General features: G+C 42.4%; 2 protein-coding genes and 1 long non-coding RNA gene across 3 annotated transcripts; 1 reads left to right on the top strand and 2 right to left on the bottom strand.

Annotated features, from left to right (window-relative positions):
* Window positions 1–326: 326 nt before the first annotated feature.
* On the top strand, window positions 327–3,846 carry LOC148699266 (uncharacterized). The gene has a single exon (XM_088699178.1). It carries the CDS (start codon window positions 369–371, stop codon window positions 2,307–2,309), a length of 1,941 nt encoding a protein of 646 aa, XP_088555304.1. The 5' UTR covers window positions 327–368; the 3' UTR covers window positions 2,310–3,846.
* Window positions 3,847–14,404: 10,558 nt separating this feature from the next.
* LOC148699265 (uncharacterized) lies at window positions 14,405–17,898 on the bottom strand. Its single transcript, XR_015955524.1, has 5 exons — window positions 17,760–17,898; window positions 16,128–16,304; window positions 15,436–15,685; window positions 15,076–15,254; window positions 14,405–14,965 (listed from the first exon to the last, which is right to left on the bottom strand). It is a non-coding gene; the product is annotated as an uncharacterized LOC148699265 (long non-coding RNA).
* A 793-nt stretch (window positions 17,899–18,691) lies between these two features.
* On the bottom strand, window positions 18,692–21,709 carry LOC137720637 (putative glucan 1,3-beta-glucosidase A). The gene is made up of 8 exons (XM_088699164.1): window positions 21,143–21,709; window positions 20,806–20,931; window positions 20,528–20,713; window positions 20,128–20,289; window positions 19,858–20,027; window positions 19,570–19,719; window positions 19,098–19,453; window positions 18,692–18,995 (listed from the first exon to the last, which is right to left on the bottom strand). The coding sequence occupies exons 1-8, from the start codon at window positions 21,311–21,313 to the stop codon at window positions 18,811–18,813; spliced, it is 1,506 nt and encodes a 501-aa protein (XP_088555290.1). The 5' UTR covers window positions 21,314–21,709; the 3' UTR covers window positions 18,692–18,810.
* Between the last annotated feature and the right edge of the window lie 1,398 nt (window positions 21,710–23,107).

The following is a 23,107-nucleotide window of genomic DNA, read 5'->3' as shown; positions in this document are numbered from 1 at the left end:
CGTAAATTGGTGGTGTAGAAAGAGTGGTGTTGTGCAAAGATTGCAAAGGGATTTTTGCTGTGTAATGCCTTTTGGTCACAGTCTTCCCTTGGTAGTGACGTTGCCGTGCCTCTTGCCACTGCTTGGAGCTTGTTGCAGTGTGTCACTTTTACCGTGTGGGGTTATGCAAAAGACTGCAGCGAGTTTATGCTGTGTAGTGCCTTTTGATCATAATTTTCCTCGGTGGTGACGTTGTTGTGCCTCTTGTTGCTGCTTGCTGCACCGTCATCGCTGCACACCATTGCACTGTCTGTTGTCCTGCTGTTCAAGTTTTGTGGCTGTTTTTTTTTTTTTTTTTTTTTTTTTTTTTTTTTTTTTTTTTTGCGGTCATGGTATTTTTCAAATGTTTTAAGAGCAACACCATTACCATTCTTGCGAAGGAAAATGATTCGCAAGATAGGGGAACAACTCTGAAGATTTACGCCCCACTGACTGGCCTTAAGGCGCTTGCTCTTCCTACAAAAGACAACTCCATGCATATTAAGTCGTGGTCTTCTGAAGTATCTTGGAAGGTGGCAAACTTTGTTCGATCAAATACGAAGAGGGAGGCGTGCACACCGGGGATTCTTATCTTGAACCCTTCACACCATGCTCATGACAGTCATCCGGCTTCGTTTAAGCTTCTCGGAGATCACATCCGCAGCGGAGCTATGGCTTGGAATGATGCCTTGTCGACTACCGGAGAAGCTGTTTTTGATGAGTCTTATTGGGAGTGGCTTGAAGATGTCTTGGGCCGATCTAAACATGTGCTTACTAGCATGGGCCTTTACCATGCCGTGTACGCATCTTTGTTTAGTTATGATCTCCATCATTCTGTCCTTCATGCGTTCTTCGAGCATTGGTGTTCAGCGACTAACACGCTTCATACAGCTCAAGGAGAGATGTCAATTTCACTTTGGGATCTCCACAAGATAGGGGGATTGCCAATCCAAGGTAAGTTTTATGACGAGGTCGTTCCTAGTGCGGAGGAACTTTCTCTCTGCAATAACCGAGGATTGCCTGCGAGTTGTCGCTGTTTATTTTGGGCATATCACAAGCTTTTCCAAGATGCTCGAAGTAAATCAGGCGTGAAGATTTCTTCATGGATCCGCTTCTGGTATTGGGAGGACACAAGGTACAAGAAGTCCTCGAAGAGAAGAAGTTGCAACAAAACCACTAAGCCAAAGGGAGACTCATATCCATCTGGTGCCATTGGTTCAGCTAGGCGCCGTTCCCCTGCCGAGTTGAGAGCGTTTGAGGACCTTGGCATAGCATCAGAGCATGTGGAAGAATCTTACCTAGCTGCTTTCTTAGCTTGTTGGCTTTGTAAGTTTGTTTTTCCAATCGGCGACGTCAACTTTGTTCGTCCTGGGGTTTTCAAAGTTGCTAGCAAGATGGCTGCAGGTGAATCTTTCAGTCTTGCTATCCCGGTTTTGGCCAATATTTATAATGGCTTGAGTGTTGTTTCGAACTCAGCAAACACTGAAGATCGTGCCGCGGTTCTTCCCTACCATTATGTGTATGGTTGGTTGGGTGAGTACTTCGGTACTCATTTTTTTTCTTCAACTCTAAACAAGTCAGGGCCTTTGATGACGAAGCATTCTGGCGTGCTTTCTTCGAAGAGCCTCGATGATTCCCAGGCGCAAGCACTGTTTAGAAGCTGCGAAGGCTTGAAGATGGACTATCTGGCGAGAGTTGGCTCGGTGCGGCGAGGCATCATGGACGATTCGCATCTTCGCTTCTCAGACTTATCTTACTTTGTAAGTCTTCGCTCAGGGTATGTTTCTTTGCGGCAAGAAGATCGATGCATTGTTCAGCCGTATAGTCCCCACCGTTTCAGCAGGCAATTTGGTTTTGTCCAACATGTGCCAGGCAAGCTGAAGGAAAAAAACCAATTAGACTCCTTGCAAGCCGTGTATATGCATTGGGAGTCTTGTACCCGTGCATGTACAAATGCTTCTATCACCCTACCGGCAAAAGACGAGTTCAAGAGTAGTCCAGTAACCCGTGCTTACATAAGTTGGTGGTCAAAGGTATATTATGAGAATTCGGGGATGGCAAGTGGTACCAATTCTTCTCATTCACACCTCAATGTATTGAAGGAGGGGTGTTCTGTGGTTCCTACACAACTGATATCTTTTGATTGCGCGAGTGCTGCTACTTTGCAAGATAGACCAGTGGTTTTAGTCCCTCAATGCCCACGCTTGTCTTCTCAACATCTGGATGTATCTGAAGAGGCCGGTGATGAAGTTGATTCGCACGAAGATGGACTTGTTTTGCGGCAGGGTTAACAAGTTTTAAACAAGCGACGTCTTGAAGGCGCTCAGGCTGATAGCGATGTCAATTTTCGTCATAAGAAGAAAGAAGTGTTTAGGCTCCCTCAACTCGATGGTAGTGTGTCGTTTGAGAAAGACGTATGCATCTTCTTCTCTCTTATGACTTCTTCTGCTTTCATTGTTCTAGCTTTTGTTTCTAACAGCTTTCTTTGTTTTCTTTAGGTTGGGCCTTCTTGTTCTTTTGACTTGGCGACCACAGGTATTTATTCTTATACGGAGATGCTATTTGGAGGCGACCTACCCACAGGCGAGGAGATTGGGGATCCACCTGGTACAGAGCTTATCCCAAGTTCGTCAAGTTTCCCAAGTTTGTCGTGTGTAGGTGGAGGCATGCAAGATCCCGTCATGCATTCTACACCTTTGCCAGCTAGCTCTGAGATCTCTCTGAGAGGGCCAAACCTTAGTGGTACTGAGCAGCTTATTCATCGCATCAATCTTCGTGCGGCAATGGATATCAAGAGCCATATTGAGGGGAGGATTTTGAAATGCCCGTCGGAGGACCTTGCGTTGCTTAAAGAGGACTTGTCGAAACTTATTTCTGCAATTGACAATCTTAACATTGATTCTTCATCCTTGAAGATCAAGATCGCCGAAATTATGGCCGCCTCAACTGAGTATTCTTCCTTGCGTGTTATTTCCTCGAAGAAGTTGAGTCCAGATGTTAGAGCTCACCAACTTGCTGCAATAGACTTGTCACTAACCCAAGCCCGGTCTTCTCAGCAAGCTGCTTCGGGAGATTATCAATCTACAGAGACTTCTTTAGCTTCTGTCCGGGTACATCTAGATACGTTGATGCGAGAACAAGAACAGCTTGGCATCGAGGCATCAAAACTTGAAAGTGTTCTCGGGGAGCAGGGAGCTACACTTTCTCAATGCCAAGAGGAGATTTCACGCCTAGAACAAGAGAAAGACATGGCTATGGAGTTGCCCATCCTGTCTCTCACTGAGGTAGAGACTTTGAAGGCTTTGGAAGGCTTGCTTGAAGACCGCCTCCTTAGTTTTAGGGACATAGTTTTCAAGTAGTGTCTTCCGCCCTTTTTCTTTTGTAATCAGACTTTTTCCTTCAAAGAAATAAAATGTTTGCATTCTTGAATTTGCTCTTTATTCTTCAAAGCGTTTTTTTTTTTTTTTTTTTTTTTTTTTTTTTTTTTGAGATGTGACTGTACTTGAAGTTTTGAAGTTTCAAGTTGCCTACGTACCCTTGGTTGAGGAGGGATCAAGTCATGACGTAGTTCAAATGAGTGATGGTTTTTTATGATGATTTTGCCGTACACAGTTTATGCTCTTGCGGGCCAGGAGCGTGGCGCGTTTGCTTTAGGGGTAGTAGCGCTTCAAAAATCTGCCGTTGATGGGGCCGATCTTCAACCCGTCTTCTGCCGTGATTAAGTAGGCGCCATTGGTGTAAATCTCTTGTATTACGTAGGGTCCATCCCATTTTGATGTGAACTTGCTTTTTGTCTTATGGGTTGTAATGATAGGCCTACGCAATGCCAGCACGAGATCTCCGGCTTGGAAAGACCTTGGGCGGACTTTCTTGTTGAATGCCTTGGCTAACCGTGCTTGGTAGCATTCCAAGCGTTGTTGAGCTTCGAGCCTTCTCTCATCCAGCGCTTCCAACTCCTGAAGGCGCAACTTTGCATTTTCTTCATCAGTCAAGCCTTCTTGTATAGCCATCCTTAGTGAGGGGATTTGACTTTCAAGCGGTAGAACAGCTTCTACGCCATATACGAGAGAATAAGGTGTAGCTTGGGTAGGAGTCCTATGTGTAGTCCTATATGCCCAAAGTGCTTCACTTATTCTTTCATGCCAGTCTCTCTTTGTTCGGCCGATTACCTTTTTCAGAAGGTTGCACAGCGTCTTGTTGAATGCTTCTGCGAGGCCGTTGGCCGGAGCATGATACATGGAAGACTTGTGCTGCTTGAACTTGTATTTGTCGCAAAGCTCATCCACGAGTCGGTTGGAAAACTGCTTTCCATTGTCCGTGATAATGTAGCGAGGCACCCCATATCGGTGGATGATATGCTCCTTGATGAAACGAACAACAGTTTCCTTTTTTACTTCCCTTAAAGGTATGGCTTCAGCCCACTTGGAGAAGTAATCTGTTGCAGCTAGGATGTAAGCTTCCCCTGCAGATGACTTTGGCGTAATTGGTCCTACAACGTCCAATCCCCATGCGTCGAACGGCCATGAAGCAACTGTAGGGTGTAATGGTTCAGGCGGTTGATGTATGAAGTTGGCGTGGAATTGGTAGGCTTGGCACCTTTTGGCGTGTTCCAGGCAGTCCTTCACCATGCTCGGCCAGTAGTAACCCATTCTTTTAAGCTGGAAATGTAGCTTTGGTCCAGATTGATGTGCCCCACACACACCTGAATGTGCTTCTTCCATGGCTTGATTAACTTCTTCCTCACCTAGGCATCTCAGGAGCAGTCCTTCAAAAGAGCGTCGGTAGAGTGTTCCTTTGTAGTAAAGGAAGCGAGGTGCTCGTCGACGTATTTCGGAACGGTGTCTAAGATCATCGGGAAGCTTTCCGTGCTCTAAGTAGTCGATCAGCGGCTGTCTCCACTCTTCAGTATCGACTGGAAGTACTGAGATGACATTTGTATCATCTAGTGACATTTCATTAACGAGCGGAATCACCCATCTTTGGCAAACTGGCACGTCTGCAACTTCATCTTTTCCTAGTGTCATAATTGAGGCTAGATTGGCGAGAGCGTCTGCCATTTGATTTTCCTTTCTTGGCACATGTTCTAGTGTCACAGCTTCGAACCTTTGTAGCAGTTGGGTCGCTAGCCGGAAGTATGGGACGAGATCATCTTTCCTCACCTCATATTCAGTTAAGAGTTGATTGATTATGAGCTTGGAATCGCCATATACCTCAAGAGCTGTGATTTCCATGTTGATCGCCATTTGGAGCCCGATGATCAATGCTTGGTACTCAGCAACATTGTTGGAGCATAGCTCATTCAGTTGGAAGGAGTAAGGTAGTATGTGCCTTTGTGGTGACATAAATACTACTCCTGCCCCCGCTCCGTCTGCTCGTGCGGATCCGTCGAAGAACATCGTCCATGTCGGGAAGATGTCGATGTAGAACACCTCCTCGTCAGGCAAGTCGTCTGAGATTTTCCAATCAGCCGGGATTGGATGATCGGCAAGGAAGTCTGCTAGCGCTTGTCCCTTGACGGCTTTAGCTGGGACGTAGATGATCTCATATTGATTAAGAAGCAAAGCCCATTTAGCGAGTCGCCCTGTCAAGACTGGCTTAGTCATAACGTATTTGACAGGGTCGGCTTTAGCAACCAAGTGGATGGTGTAAGCATGCATGTAATGTCTGAGTTTCTGAATGGCAAACACCAAAGCGAGGCACATCTTTTCTATTGGGGAATAGTTCAACTCAGCGCCGGTGAGAGTTCGACTGAGGTAGTAAAGTGCTCCTTCTCTTTGGGATTCATTCTCTTGCGCCAAGAGTGCTCCGATTGAACTTTCCTGAGCAGCAATATACAATATGAGTGGTTTCCCGGGCACAGGTGCCCCCAGGACAGGTGAACTTGACAAATATTTCTTTATGCTTTCAAAAGCATTATGGCATGCTTTGTCCCACACGAATGGAACATCTTTCTTCATAAGGCGACTAAACGGTTGACAACGCCCTGCGAGGTTGGAGATGAAGCGTCTGATGAAGGCTAGCCGTCCTTGTAGACTTTTCAGCTCGTGCAGGTTTCTTGGCTCGGGCATGCTTTGAATGGCCTTGATCTTTGATTGGTCTACTTCAATACCACGGTGCTTGACGATGAAGCCGAGGAATTTTCCAGAGGTGACGCCAAACGCACACTTTAACGGGTTCATCTTGAGGTTGTATTTTCGCAGCCTTTCGAACACTATTCGCAGATCCTTCAAGTGTTCTGATCTTTTCTTCGTCTTAACCACCACATCATCTACGTAACATTCTACGTTTTTGTGTAGCATGTCATTGAAGATTTTCTGCATTGCGCGTTGATACGTAGCTCCAGCGTTCTTTAGACCAAAGGGCATTACCTTGTAGCAGTAGATACCTTTTGGAGTACGAAAGGCTGTTAGTTCCTCGTCTTCGAGGGCCATGCGAATTTGATTGTACCCAGAAGAGCCATCCATGAATGATAATGCCTCATGGCCAGTGGTTGCATCCACCATGATTTCAATGATTGGCAAGGGGAAGTCATCCTTTGGGCAAGCATCGTTGAGGTCCCGGAAGTCTACGCAAACACGTATTTGTCCTGATTTTTTAAGGACAATGACGATGTTGGAGATCCACTTGGGGTATTGCACTTCTCGAATAAAGCCTGCTTCGATTAGCTTGTCGATCTCGACCTCGATTTGTGGGATAAGCTCAGATCGATAGCGTCTTTGAGTTTGCTTTATCGGCCGTGTTCCAGGCCTGACCGCAAGATGATGAACAGCGATGATAGGGTCCAGGCCGGGCATTTCTTTGTAGGTCCAGGCAAAGACGTCTTTGTACTCTAACAACAGCTGATAATACTCCTCTATCTCGTCTGTACTTAATAATGCACTTACGAAGATAGGCTTTGGTTCCTTGCTTGTACCTAAGTTGAGTTCCTTGAGATCATCAATTGTGGCTTGTCCCCCATCTTCGAGCTGTGGTGGTGCAGCAGTGACATCTTCCTCGGGGATTTCGTCTTCTTTACCTTCTTGAACCGTGACGTGGAAAACATCTTGGATCTCCTCTTCGGTGCTGTCTTCTCGGGCTTGTCGGCATAAGGATTGTCTGGTGTTCTGGGAGAGGCGTTCCTCGCAATCTTCATAGGAAGGAGCCTTGACCGGGTAATTGAAGAAGTCTTCTGGGAAGAGGTCGCACATTGTGATGGGGATGGACGATCTTTGTGTCGAAATTTCATTATCTCCAATACTTTCACATTGTTCTGGAGGTTGACAGGAGCTGTTTTGCCCCCTTTTCGACTGATAAACTTGTGGACAAGATGGTTGCTGCTTGTCCAATTTCTTCGAAGCGATCTTCGAAATGCATTCCTCACAATCTTCATAACAAGGAGCCTTGATCGAGAAATTGAAGACATCTTCGAGGAAGAAAAGATCCCGCATGAACGATCTTTGTGTTGTAATTTCATCATCCTCAACATTTTCATGTAGCTTTGAAGGTTGACGGTAGCTGCTTTGCCCCCTTTCCGATTGGTGAACTTGTGGACAAGACATATGTTTCTCGTGCAGCTTCTTCGGAGTGACCTGAATCCATCCTTCATCTTCACTTGACTTGACTGACATGGTTTTGGAACATGCCCCCAGCGGTTGAGGTGAAGACTTTGAGTCGAAAGAGCCAGAAGTGACATCTTTCTTAGGGATTTCATCTTCAGTGCCGTTCTCTTGGGTTTGTTGGCATGAAGATTTGCCAGTGTGGACGATGATGCGCCTCCTTACCTTTAGTGGTCCTTTTGTGTCAACCTCTAGGATTGCTTGGCGCTTCATCCTTGAAGGAATCAAGCTTCGAACGTCGTCCTTTTCTCCTAACCCATTGAGCTTTTCTTCCTTTAGTGTTGTCTTCCTTTTTCCAAAAGGCTTCCCATTATCTTCAAACCTTTCTGAAGCTGATCGTCGCAGAGGAGAGATAACTGTGTTGCTTTGTTTCTTAGGCTTTAACAACCTTTCAAAAACAGAGCTTTGGGATGTCGGCGCGTTAAGCCTCTTGAAGACAGAGGTTCGGTCTTGACCACCAATGCGATTAAGCACTGAAGTTCTGGAGCTTGACTGGCTCATCCTATCGAAGACCGACGTCCGAGGGGAGGGTTTAGGCTCTTCTTGGTCTTGTTCAATGCTCATGCTGACATATTGAGTGCTAGTGTTTTTCGCTTGGCTTGAAATCATCACAGGTGCATTTGGTGTGAAACCAAGTCCGGCTTTGTTGTTGTCAACTCCGTAACCATGCTCCTTCAACTTCTTTTGAGTTTTGGTGAGGTTACGTTCTTCGTCATTGACAGTGTTTGAAACCTTCTTTCCAGCCACCGCAGAAGAAGCGAAGTCGTACCCGGCTTTTGACATGAGTTTGTAGGCGTTAGGGTCAAAACCTTCCTCGGTCCTCTTGGTTGGAAGAAAGCTTGATTCCACCTTCTTTGGTAGAGCTTTTATGAAGCCTTGTGGTAGTCTTGCGGCCTTAGCACCCCCTAGCTGTGTCAGAGGCAAAACTGCATTCGTCTTGAGCAACTTCACGTTATCCGTGTGCCACTGTGTGTCGGCTTTTCTAGTTTCGAATGGAGATTGACCATTCTTTCTTCTTGACATCGGGATATACCGGAATATGGGTGCGTTCGGTCCTTCTGACGGCATCCTACTCCCTTTGGTTGTTGCAGGTTTAGCAAACTCGTCATCATCTTTGCTTGAAGATGGCCCGGCCTGCTCTTTTTGTTTTTTAGGCATGGCTTGCCACTCCTGCTTTTTAGGTGCTGCTCTGCCCGTGGATTTGATCTCTTCCGGAAGGGCTTCGGGTACCGTCTCTTCATCCATGTAGAACTTGGCATCTGCAAAGTGTGATTCGGCTTCGGTGAATGGCTTGGTATCACCTTGGATCACCTTCACTCCTTCTCGGTAAAATTTTAGGCATTGGTGAAGGGTGGACGGCACTACCCCATTTGCGTGGATCCAAGGTCTTCCTAAGAGCAAGCTATAGGAAGTTCTTGCATCAATCACGTGGAATATCGTGCTTGATTTGAGCTCTCCCATGGTCATCTCTACTCGGATCATACCTATCGCCCTTTGTCCTCCTTGGTTAAAACCCTGGATCAGCAGACGGCTCAGGGATAGTTCATTCACCTTGATGCCGATTATGGTCATTGTTGATTTTGGCATGATGTTTATGGCTGACCCACCATCCACAAGCATGCGGTTGACTTTGTATTCCTTTATGTACCCGGAGACGAAGAGAGGACGGTTGTGAGGCTTTGATCCCAACAGTAGGTCTTCGTCAGTGAAGTTAATTACGTCATGGGTGGCACAACATGTGGCACATTCATGTGGCTGAAGCTTCGAGCCTTCGTCGTTACTTTCTTGCACTTCGTGGTCGTCGGGACCTGCCAAGACTGCTGCTAGTGCTCTTCGCATCTTTTTTGGCAATGGTAACGCTTCCTCGATGCTAAAGTGTGTTGGCAGACCTTCTCCAGGTGTAAGGGTCTTTTCTACCTCAGTGGCAATAGCTTTGCCTTTTGAGGGCTCTTCTATTTCTACTTCAACCATGTGACAGGCCACGGTAGTGCACTGTTGGAAAAAGTCATTCGGGAAGTACTCACGCAAGGAAACAGGAATGCGTGGCTCCTGCTCCATAGGTTCCCTAGCATATGTTGTTTTATTATGCTTTATGTTTCTTTTAGGCTTCGCATTGTTGCGGCCGTGGTGATTTCTTCTTTGTTCCACCTTTGGCTGTATGACTTGTGGTCTTAGTTTCCTTGTCTTTTTGTAGGTTACCAATATCCATCCTTCTTCATCATCAGCATGTGTATCTTGGTCGCTTCTCTCCAGTGATGGTTGTGTAGGAGGTCTTGATGGGCGCTGAAGAGGTCTTGATGGGGGTAGTGTTGACGGTGAAAGCTTCCTTAGCGGGCTTCTTCCCGGTCTTGTCTACATTTGGGGCGAATACTTTCTCCTTATTGAAGTTAGTAATTGGCTCCTTTTTCCCATGATTAGCGATACTCAGCTCCATGTCGTGGGAACGAGTTGCTAGCTCTTCGAATGTTCTTGGTTTTATGCCTTGGAGGATGTAATGTAACCCCCAGTGCATGCCTTGAACGCACATCTCAATGGCAGAGGTTTCAGAAAGCCGATCTTTGCAATCCAGACTTAAGGAGCGCCATCTATTTATGTAGTTGACGACAGGTTCATCTCTCCACTGTTTCGTACTGGTCAGCTCTAGCATGCTTACAGTACGACGAGTGCTGTAGAAACGGTTGAGGAATTCCCTTTCTAGCTGGTCCCAACTGTTGATAGACTCAGGTTCGAGGTCAGTGTACCAGTCAAAAGCGTTACTTTTCAGCGAACGCACGAACTGTTTGACGAGGTAGTCTCCCTCTGTCCCAGCATTGTTGCAAGTTTCAATGAAATGGGCGTCATGTTGCTTCGGGTTGCCTTTTCCATCGAACTGCATGAATTTTGGGGGCTGATAACCCCTTGGCATCTTCAAAGCATCAATCTTCTTGGAGTAAGGCTTTGAGTACAGTACAGAGTCATGCGAGCTTCCTTCGTACTGTGTCTTGACAGTGCTTGCGATCATCTCCTGTAGCTGCTGGATAGAGAGAGATCCCATGAATGCCGTTTCTTGGTCTAGCTTTGGCTTCTCTTCAACTTTCTCCACTGGTGGCTCCTCTTCTTCGTCGTCTTCTTTCTTTAATAGGCCAATATTTGGGTCGACTTTCACGTCGGGCAGCGCATCTAGTTGGTTGACAAGTGCGGCAATCTGCAAGTCCTTCTCCTCCACAGTCCGTGTGAGCTTTGCGATTGCTTCATTCATCTGAGCTAGCTGCTCCTCGATTGAAGTTGCTCCAGTGGTCATAACTTGCATGGTTGTACTGCCGCTCGAATCAGCATCGGAGAGTAGGGACTCTGAGTATTTCCTCGGGCTTTCCCCCCTTGATGCCTTTAGCGAGGCTAGGGTGATCACAGGCTCGTACCTCAGGTGCTCTTGTTCCTTTGACAGAGTCAATGCAGGGGCGGAAGCCACGGCAAAAAGAGCTATTGCCTTACTTCGGGTTACGATGCCCGAAATATCACCACTTGCGGCGATGATGTTCTTGTTCTTTGCTTTGATTGCAGGAACAGCTTAATCCTTTCTTGATGCCATTTGCGTTTTTCGATGATTGGAGGATAGAGATGAGAGGTAGAGATTGTCCCACTGGGCGTGCCAAATTTGTAAACACGAAAAATTCCTGAAACAAGAAACAAGAATACCGTGCACAAAATATATTTTGTGTTTAATGATTTTTGGGGTTACAATCTCTTTGTAATTTGATCCTCTGATTCTATCTTCGTAGGGTGTAGGTTTGTGGATGAGTTGTTGATCCAAAGGGCCGTCGGGGCTTGATCTAGGGATGAACAGTTGATGAACGGATCTTCGAGGGCTTTTGGGCTTGATCTTGAAGGTTTGATGGATGAGCGGATCTTCAAGGGCTTTTGGGCCTAATCTTGAAGACTGGGTGTATGGATCTCTTCAAGGGGCCGTCGGGGCTTGATCTTGAGGGTTGATGGATGAGCGGATCTTCAAGGGCTTTTGGGCCTAATCTTGAAGACTGATTGGATGTGTGGATTTGTTGAGGTTGTTGATCCAAAGGACCGTTGGGGCTTGATCTTAGGACGAACGGATGATGAACACTTTCTTCAAGGGGCCGTCGGGGCTTGATCTTGAGTCGGCGGAAGTTCTTCAAGGGCCGTTGGGGCTTGACCTTGAAGGAGGGTTTGACGAAGAACGAAGAGTGTTTTCTTGATCCTTCGGGATTTTGTTTGAGAGCTTTAGAGTTTCAAGGCTTCAAGGTTTTGGTGTGATGTAAATTCCCTTCTTTCTTTCTCTTCTTCTTCCTTTCTTTCTCTTTTCTTCCTTTCTTTCTCTCTTTCTTCCTTTCTTTTTCTCCCCTAAATGAATGCCTTGGCTTCCTATTTATAGAATTTCAAAACTTGATTTTTGGATTTAAATAATCAGATGAAATAAATCATTTCTGCCAAGTAATGACACGTGTCCTATTTGATGACTTTTCCAATTTATTTCGATTTTTTATTGAGTCACACGCTACATGTAAAATTTATGTGACACGTGAGTGTTGAAATTTTAATTATTGGTCAACATTCATTTCACCGAAATTTCGATGTCCACAATGGTCACCTACGAGTTGAAGTTGCCTAATGCAACATGTACGACAAGACTGACACCCACTGGATCCAAGGCGAGCGTGTGATGCAGAAGTGAACATACACATGAAACACTAGCCCTGGCCCTGGGCGAGCACTAACACAAAGGTGTAGCAATGATGAGCATACTACATAAATATAAGCATGCCATAGTGATTCAATATTTCTAATCAACATAATAACATTCATAGCCGTAGATATAATTATGGCATCAAAGATTATAAGCATACTTGTGCATCTCGTAGCATGTAGCATATTTCATATATTCCGTAATTTCGCTAATTCTTATAAACTTTAGTCTAATCCAGGCATACGTAAGAAGTTCTTTTTCAAATGCATCAATGGAAACTATTAATCACATCTACACACACACACACACACACACACAATATAAACAGGAAAAGACCCACTTACCTGAAGTCCGTGCTACAACTCCCTAGCACGAATATCGAGGCATCACGAACAATTATCGACTAGATCAAATATCAAATCACATCTCAGAATTCTTATCAATAGAAAACGTAACTAACGTAAAACACATCCCCAATGACGTTCTAGAATGATTTGAAGCCCATTGACCAAAAGTCAATTGTCAATCAAAAGTCGACGATAAGGTCCACAACCCTATATAACTCGATCCGGAAGATCCGCACCTTAGATTTCTAATCCATAACTTCCAAAGAGTTTCAATAAGCTTCTAGAACATCATCCTAAAGTTTCGGAATGATCCAACAATCATATCTCCTCCAATAGCTAAAATTAAGTGGCGACCGACGTTTAGATTTACAAACTTACAAATCCAATTCGGTAAGATCCATATGTTAAATTCCCGGTCCATAAGTTTCTATGGTCCTCAAATATTATGTACTATTACGTATTAAAGTTTGGTGACGATCCAATGGTCAGATCGTCAAATCATATAATAACCAAGTGGCGGCCCTTAACGGAAATATAACCAAACAACAGAATTTCATCAATCGGATGTCTAATATGAAATCGGGGCACCCATTTTAGCCTAGGGAGGCCAAGTGGTGTCTCTGCCCACGCGTCATCGCCATGCGCCATCGCATGTGGCGGCCGGCCACCTCACTCGCCCAAAAAATCTCAAATTTTATTAGAATGAAGATCTCAATGAGTAAACCAAGTTTTATACCTGAGGCCAAGTCCAATTTGGCCAGGAAATGCTCTAATTTCTCTCGAACTCACGAGAACCCTAGAAATGGTTGTGCTTCAATTCGACCTCAAAACGTACTCTGATGCCTCAACCACTGTTTGGGCTTTGTTCCCGAGGTGGAGAGGAGTATTTTGGTGACGGTAATCGACAGAGTCACCTTCGGGATTTACAGATTGTCATTGTGGAACCACAGCATGTCAAACTCGCCAGAAAACCGACGAAAAACCGTCAGAATCATAGCAGGAAGTCGGGTCGGGGAAAACGGGTCACGGGTCAAGGGGAAAGGACCGGGTTCCTATCCTTCTATCTTCCCTCCTTTCCCTCCTTTCTTCCCTCTCTGGTTGGTCACTCTCTCTTTCTCATCTTTTCCGATTGGTTAGTCTCTCCTTTGCCTTTCCCCGATTGGAAGCACCCTTCTCATTTCCCTTCTCTTCTTCCGTCCACCATTTCCTTTTCCTTCATTTCCCTCAACCAACAATAATAATAAAAAACTATGAGAGATATATAAAATAATAAATAGTAATTTTTTACAAAAGTACTTTTCGAATTTGTAGTTCCATAAAATGTTAACCGTAGCTCCGAATTCGATTCCACTTGCGCCTACACGTTCGTATCGTTGAGTACTTCAAGAATATGCTAAAAGAATATTTCGAACGTCTCACTATACGTTGGGCAATGAAAATCAACGATCTCGCCTCTAAGGGCATTTTCGTCAATTCACTCATTTAAAATTTACAAAAACATAAAATTAGGGACGGGTTATCACAATGCAATCACAAGCGTTTGCATATTTTTTTTCACATTTTTCAAACTTGTAAATTAATTATTAAGAATTTTTTTATGTGCTTCGGTATTTTATAGGATAAATCAAATTATATTAAAAAATTCATACTGAGCAGTTAACATTGACTTCTTGGTTTCAATTTGTTTAAAAAATTGACTTCTTGACTGTTGATCATTGTTGACTATTACTGATTAGCATTGACCGCTGTTGACCAACAGTAAAAGTTAATCTCATTTATCTTATGGCTGATGCAAAAGGTTTTTTTTAGTTGTTAAAAATTACCAAACTAAACTTTTTCCTAACGGGTTGAATCGGGTTACCTGCGAGTAGACAACAGGTTTTTAATGGGTGACTGTCAGGTCTACTCAGAGGATGAGGGAGACGATTGCCAAAAGCTGTCATTGTATGCATCATCACAACAAAGTACCACCAAAACTTGTCCTCTTACTGGCGTGCAACTTCTTCCCAAGCTTCTCCTTTGCTCATGGTCTCTAACTACATATCTACCTATTACAATCTAGAAGACATCCTGCTTTGAGGTTGGCAACTAGATGAAGAAGATCCCCCAAAATCCCAAACCTATCCCCCAAAATCCCAAACCTAACCTGCTTTATGGTCTTGGTGCTATCAGTCTTTCCTTTGCCCAACCGCGTCTATCAGTAATTGTAAAGACACATCTGGATCAGGTGTCAACTGTTCCATTGGCGTGTTCGGCTGCTGTTGGGAGAGGTTGGTGAGGTACTTGTCATTCTTTTGTGACATAGAAGCCTATAAAAAAAAATAAAAAAAAAGGAAAGCGACTAAATTTGTCTATCATAATTTAAAATTTTTTTTAAGTGTAAGGAAATTTGAAGTTAAAATTTGAACGGAATACTTACATAAATGTTGTTAGCCACCTGGTTGCCATAATTGGCATGCGTATCCCCCTGGTGTCAATCTCCAGGAAAGGTGAACCCTTCTCACGCTGTTTCTCGACCCGAAAAGTGAGGGCCCGAGAACCAAAGTGATAGAGGTACTACTTCGCTTTCTAGTTACCCTTATTTGCCTTTGATGTCCACTGTGAATTTAAGAAACAAAAAATTAAAAAATTCTAGAAATGGATTGGTCAAAGCTTCAGCAAGAGATGCACAAGTCTAGAAGCACATATGCAACTCGTACTTTCACTTCTTATACCACTCAATCCACACTTGGTTTAAGTACTCATACAAAATAATAAATTTGAAAAAAAACACACTTACTTAAGATCTCTTTCACCATCGCCTCCGGCACCTCGAGGGCGAGCTTCCTCCATGTTGGGTGAGCATGGAGCACTTGGTGCGGATGATGGCTCCCAAGTTGTGAGTCAATAGGCTGTCAAGTGTTATGCGGGTGATCCGATTCAAGGACAAGCCGCTATAGATCCCCAGCACTTTGACCTTCTTCCCACCCCGATTGGGAGTTTTCCGTCTCCTGTCGGGGGCATGGCCGTTGAATCGTCATGAGCCTCCGCTGCGTCACCAACTGGTTAGGGTTTAGTTTATTATAAATAGAGTGTTTTTGTTTTAGTAGAGATCAATTCAGTCAAGGTGTAGCATTTAGTTTGTAGCTAGCTATCTCGCCAATTTTATTGTTGGTTAATAATAGTTTCATAGTTTGTTTATTCGTCTATTTGATACTCGGATTTTCAACTCTGGTTACCTTTAAACAAAATTCCTATCTTTCTCATTCTTGTATTAAATTAATTGAGAATTCTATTTGAGCACAAGTTATTCATGAGTTCATGCGTCTCTTATTTCACCTAATTACAACGACAAGCATCATTTTAATTTCATGTCATAAATTTACTAATTTTGACAAATATACATATTTGAGATGTAGAATTAAAAATTTGCTCAAATAAGCCATTGGATGGTTGAATGCGAACCCTACTACGATCACCATGTTTCCATACAATCAGAAATGTTCCGGTGTTTCCAGATGCATCTGAACGTTCTACGACTCGGATTCCCCGGCCCTTGGGTTGACAAATGACAATCCGACAAACTGCTTGTTGGATGCCACCCCCTTGTTCTGCAAACAAATACTTCTGCAGTGCTTTGTGAACTTTAAATCGCACTTTTGTCCCATCCTGCCAGTTGAAATCGAAATTCAGGCATATATAGCTCGATCATTGCATGTGAGAAATTTGTAACAGCATGCTCTTAGCAAAACAGACAACACTAATATAATTGTGGGAAATTTAACGAAAAGCTCTCAGTACTGCTCCCTTTAACGAAAAATCATATTTTTACACTAAAAAGTCAATCATGATACTATTTATTTTACCATTTATTTTGTCTTTATCACTAAAATTCAAAGTTTTCAAACCCTTCATTAGTTTTCCTTATAATTATATTTAGGATAAAGTACAAAAAAACTATCTCAACTATTGGTATCATGACACTTTCATACCTCATCTTTTAAAATTGACAATGTCATACATCATCTTACGAATTTGTGTCAATGTTATACCTTCCATTAGCTTGGCGTGAATTTCTCAGTTAAATGCTGACGTGGCTTAATCCGGGACCCATTTTCTATTAAAAAATTATTAAAAACTAAAAAAAAAAATTAACAATTTTTAAATATTAAAATGATAAACAAAAGTATAAATTAATTAATTAATTAAAAAAAAATTTAAAAAAAAAAAAAAAAAAAACCCTCACGTCCCCTTCACCCCCCCTCTCTCTCTTCTCCCCCGTCTTCATCTTCTTCCCCCTTCCTGCAACCCAGAAAAAAAAAAGAAGAAGAAGAAAAAAAAAAAAAAAAAAAAAAAAAAAACCAATTTATCTTCCTCCCTCCCCCCCCCAACTCGCGATTTTCCCCGACCCCCCTTCCTTTCTTCCCCCCTCCCCCGTCTTCCCTAAACCCGAATCCACCCTCGTACCCACTACTTGCAACCCAAAAAAAATAAAACCAGGAAAAAAACCCAGATCCCGTTGAGGTGGAATCGGGAAACCTTTGTGATGGGGGTGGGAGTGGTGGATTTGGGGTTGGCAGGGGGTTGGGTTTTTTGGGTGGGGGGACGAACCACGTGTGGTTTGGTTTTTTTTATTTTTTTCCTTCTTCTTCTTTCTGGGTTGCGTTTTTTTTTTTTTTCTTCTTCTTCTTCGGGTGGGGGGGTTGATAGGTTTTCAAATTTTTATTTTATTTTATTTTTTTGGTTGAAGATTAAGCAGGAAGATGAAGATGGGGGAGAAGAGAGAGAGAGGGGAGGGGGGGAGGGACGAAGTGAGGGGTTTTTTTTTTTTTTTTAACTTTTGTTTTAATAATTTTTAATAATTTTTTAATAATTTTTTTTAATAGAATGTGGGTCCTAAATTAAGCCACGTCAGCATTTAACTGAAAAATTCACGCTAAGCTAACGGAAGGTATAACATTGGCACAAATTCGTAAAATGAGGTATGAAAGTGTCGTGACACCAATAGTTGAGGTAGTTTTTTGTACTTTACCCTTATATTTATTATATATATATATATATATATATATATATATACACGTGTGTGTACATGTGTATGTGCGTGTGTTTTTGTAGTAATATTACCAAAAGATCATTGTTGGGGATTCCTTCAAAGAGACAAGATTTCATCCAACCCTCAATGAGAAGCCAATTCCCCAGATTAACATTTTTGAATTCTGTGCTAGGGAAAGACAAACTCAAAATACGATTATGACTCCTTAAACTACAGAGTCTGATTGTAGTACGATTTTTTTTTGGGAGCACCTGAACTAAATTTATAGTCTTTTTAGGTTAAATTTAACTTAAAAATAGAGAACATTGTTGAAGATGCTATTTTAGCTATGAATTATAAATAGCTTAAATTATTAGTAACCTCCAATTGTAATGTATAATCCTACTTTTTTTCGTAGACTAGTTCAATGTATTTCCACCGGCGTGGATTTGCCAAGGCATCTGGGCACTTTACGGTAAAGCCCAGCTTTACGAAAAGAGATCATTTCTAGATCTCTTACATCAAAGTTATCGAATCAAGCAATTTGAACCTTTAAAATTTCATTCAATGGTAAAAAATTATTATAACTTTTAAATGATTTAAACATGTGGGTCGTTTGATAAAATTTCAAAAGTCCGAATCACTTGATCCGGTGATTTTGGTAGAAGAGATCCAGAGAGAATCTCCTTCCAAGCTCTATCGATGTGGATTACTCTGGACAAGTGGTGGACCCCACGGAACCCAGACAGCTTCTCGGGCCTTCCCGACCCAAGTAGGTTCCCAGGTAGATGATGGGTCCCAGATGATTTCAATGCAAGCGGCCCAGATAGCTGTCCATCTCCACCATTTAATCTCTAATAGTTTGGCGATCTAACGGTCTATTTTTTCAACTTTTAAAATGAAAATAAAATGGGAAATAAATGTTTAAAAATATATATAAAAAATGGAAAATCCAGAAACAAGTTTTTCCAAATGGTGCAAAACAAAATATTCAACAGTTACACACTTAAAACGCGCCAAAGCATCAGCGAAAAGCTAATGCATTTATTCCTTTTATTTCTTTTTCTGTAGTACAATTTGAGGTCCAATATATTTATCAAAAACAAAATAGAGTTTCAATATATATATCATAATCTGTAAAACCTAATTAAGGTTTATGTAGTTGTTTTCAATCATCCACTTGAGGCTCCAATGCTTTTGTTCACACTTGTAAGCCCAATATGCCCATCCAAAAGTGGCACGCCCATACACATCTAATTGGGCACTTGCAAATCTCTGGTATTCTTCCCTTGATGCTCCATTTATCGCCCATTCGGCAACCCATTCCCCTGTACGTACAATATATTCTCATAAAAAAGCCAGCTAAAACAACGCTTATGTGGAAAAGTGTTTCTTACCCATCACTTATTGCTTAATTAATAGTGACTTACCAACAAATGTGAGGGGTACACCACTGGAAGTGGTCACAGTATTGAGATCCGAAGCTCGATGGTTGCGGATGTAATCGATGTTTTGTTGCACGCTGAAGCTTTTGAACATGTCTGAATATAGGCTGTAGTAATGCACATCTACGACCACACGATCGAGGCCTTGGGCAAATGAGAGAAGCTCCTTTGCATCAGCAGGTCCTAACCTGTTCGATAAGATGACATAGGCCCTTGAAGTGTACTTCCTTACTGCATCATAACCGGCTTTGTAATAGTTTTTGAGGCTGTCTAGAGTAACACCTGGTGCCATAGGCTCATTCATTAACTCAATTGCAGCAAGAGCTGGATGGTTAGAGTATCTGTTCGGAAAAAGGGAAAGGTTCACATTAGTTGTTACTTTGCGACGATTAAGCTTAGTTCTTGTATGCGTTTGCTTCTATATTATTTGTTTAGTGAAGAATTGAACACGTAAGACCTTGCAGCTAAGAAATCTATAACTGCAACAGTATCCTGTATTTTGGAATTTCCCCATTCAAGATAGCCATCTCTTGTTGCACTGTGATCATTGCCGTTTTGAGAACCTTCAACTGCATGTAGATCGATGATCACCTTCATCCTGTAATTTCTGCAGATATGTTCATGGAGGGAAACAGTAAAATTACTATAATTTCAAGTATTTTTCTCTTTCTGTTCTCTAAAATATAAGTTATTGTTCTAAAATTAAGTACCAATATATAGATGACACATATGTGCAACTACTTACTGTGCCCAAGAGAAAGCATTGTCAAGGGCTTTCAAGGAGCCACCAACAAAAGGCTTAGGTGGTGATGGATCTTTTGCAATCCACCATCCAACCGGGATCCTCACCGCATCCAAGCCGTTTGAAGACAAGAATCTGAAATCATCTTCGGTGATGTAACTGTTCCTGTGATCCTGTTAACCATGGTTTGAATTGAACTTTATTGTTTATAATCATAATTGATTACTGGCGTCTGATGTGCCTGGTAAATTGCTAATACTCATGATCAGTTACCTGCAAAACTTGAGGAGCTCTGTCTGGACCATAACCATTTGTGATTTGGTATTCACCTCGCAAGGTCTTGTCACTTAATATTGTCATTATGAAGACAGACGGGTTATCGTCTTCCCAACCGGAGCCCTCATGATCTGCAGTCAACTGCGTCTCGGATGTTGCCTAAGTACGACGAAAAACATGATTTTGATGCCATTAGTTTTCCAGTTCCTCAACATAAAAGACTTAGTCTATACAGTTAAAAGACCATTTTAATTTAGTAATAGAATAGTTATATGGTCTGTCAATTATATATGTTCTTTATCCTATAAGAATGTTCACATACTGAAGTGAGATCAGATATAATATGTATGTGACAAATAAATGGATGTTTGTTCAATGCTACCAAAAGAAAAAGCACCTGCAGAAATAAACCATTGGATGCTTGAATGCGAACTCTATTTGGATCACCATCTTTCCTTACAATCCGAAATGTTTCTGAATTGCCTGGTGAATCTGAAACTGCGACAACGTCTTGGTTTGACAATCCCACAAACTGCTTGTTGAACACTCTAAAATTGAAGGACGATTCAGCGATCCTCCACAACTGTATGCATTATACAACGAATCAAATTCTTACCGTAAGAATTGAAGTTAATTTCTATGATTAATCAAAGTTAACATTAAGAGCATATATACCCTGAAAGTTTCCCAACCAGACGCTGAATCGCGGTTCACGACAACAGTGGAACCAGAACCACCCCCATTTTCTGCAGCAAGATACTTCTGCAGCTTTGTGGACTTGAATTGAACTTGTGTCCCATCCTACCAATGATATCCAAAATCAGTAAAATATTATCGGTGACTTTTTTGACTGGAAAGACTGTTGGATCATTGAAATACATTAAGAAATAATAACTCTAAAAAATACATCAAAATATATGTCAAAACATGTTTCTCTCAATTCTAACATACACACACACACACACACATATAATATATATATATATATATGACATGTATTTAGCAGACGTACCAAAAGGTCTTTGTTCGGAATTCCCTCAAAGAGAGAAGGTTTCATCCAACCCTCTATAAGAAGCCAATTCCCAAGATTCACAGCTTTGAGTGGCAAATTGATATCTTGTGCTAGAGAAACAGGAACAACACATAAGAACAGGTGCAAAGCCAGAACATGGTGATATCCCATCTTTCAACCCTTCAATCTCTCAATCAGAAATGAACGGAAAAGGCATCAGGTGCTTGTTATATAGAAGCAACAATTTGGTAAAGTCAAAACGTTAACGATGAAATATTTCTAACGTTTGATTAAACAAATATAAAAACATTCGATGAACTAAATTGACTAAGAAATTAGCGTTCCAATAAGTTCAACAGGTCGAGGAGGAAGAAAGTCATGTGATCATTATTGCCATGACCAGCCAAAGGTGGAAAGAATTATTGCCTTCGCCTTACATGGAATTTTATGTCAATCATGGGATAATTGGTTGCTATGATTCAGCAGCTAAGGTGGGAACACGTATTGCCTTCTTAAAGGATCTTTGGTAAAGCGTTTCTTTTGGCTCAAGCGTGTTCGTTTTTCATTGAGGCTGCCGGCTGCATGACTTTTTTCTCTTATCTTGACTTTTTCTTTTCTTATCCAACTAGCAATTGCTAAAAGGGCCGCCGTGTTTCCATTAGAGAGACAGAGAGAGACAGAGAGAGAGATAAAAGGAACCCTTGACAACGTTAGTTTTATAAAAATCTCTTATTAGAAAAAGAACCGACCTTAAATGTGTTTATAAATAATTGAGCTATCATTCTTTTGATACTAAAAATTATCCTTCTTTTGATACTAAAGATTATAAAGCCTTCGTGGCGCGCAGGCCAAGTAACTATGTTCTTCTTGTGGTTTATGCGGACGTGTAAACTTGACACCAAGGTGAATTGAGCGAGAGTAAGATGAATGCAGTGGTGGTGTTGAATCGTGCTGTTAACTTTTGGGCCAAGCGCCTATGGCTAAGGAAGGACACTCTTGGGCTAGTGGTGGTGTCGAATCACTAATCTTCATTAAAGGGAGATTGAAAGTAAGTTTCAATTCACAATTAATCAGTAATGGTTCTAATCGTCCACTGCCTCACTAATTAGAACCTAATGGGTTGTACACCATGTATGGTTGAGATTGAAGAAAACAACGGAGTTGAGTAAGGCCATTTAAATGGTTAATTATTTATGGCCATGATTAATTAATATGTGAATTAATCAAACGAATAAGTTCGTTTTAAACCTCGGGTTAGTTTTGGGCTTCAAGGCCCAATGGGCTTTGAATAGTCAAACCCATTAACTTAAGTTGTATGACAACTTACAACATAAAAGGCCCAAAAACCCAATAAACTCACCATGGCAACCATACATAGGGTTTTGGTTTAATTTCAATTATGCCACTCAATGTGAGTGGCTATACAAGGAAATTTATTGCCAAATTCATTTAGGGCTTGTCACATCCCAGACTGGCTTCGTTGTAGCACGATATTGTCCGCTTTGGGCCACGCCCTCACGGTTTTGTTTCTAGGAACTCACGAGCACTTCCTAGTGGGTCACCCATCCTAGAAATGCTCTCGCCCGAACTCGCTTAACTTCGAAGTTTCGATAGAACCCAAAGCCAGTGAGTTACCAAAAAGCCTCGTGCTATATGGAGGTGGGCATGTACATATAAGGCACATCACCCTTTCTCCGTTGGTCGATGTGGGATGTTACAATCCACCCCCCTTAGGGGCCTGACATCCTCGCCAGCACACTCGCACCACATAGTAGAGTGCCTCTGATACCATTCTGTCACATCCCAAACCGGCTCTACCATAACACGATATTGTCCGCTTTAGGCCACGCCCTTACGGTTTTGTTTCTGGGAACTCATGAGCACTTCCCAATGGTTCACCCATCATAGGAATGCTCTCGCTCGAACTCGCTTAACTTCGGAGTTTCGATGGAACTTGAAGCCAAT

The sequence above is a fragment of the Pyrus communis genome, chromosome 1, assembly GCF_041283825.1.
Source record: "Pyrus communis isolate YQ-2024b chromosome 1, ASM4128382v1, whole genome shotgun sequence".
Taxonomy (NCBI): Eukaryota; Viridiplantae; Streptophyta; class Magnoliopsida; order Rosales; family Rosaceae; genus Pyrus; species Pyrus communis.
The sequence above is the reverse complement of the archived record's forward strand: the minus strand, read 5'-3'. Positions and strand labels throughout refer to the sequence as shown.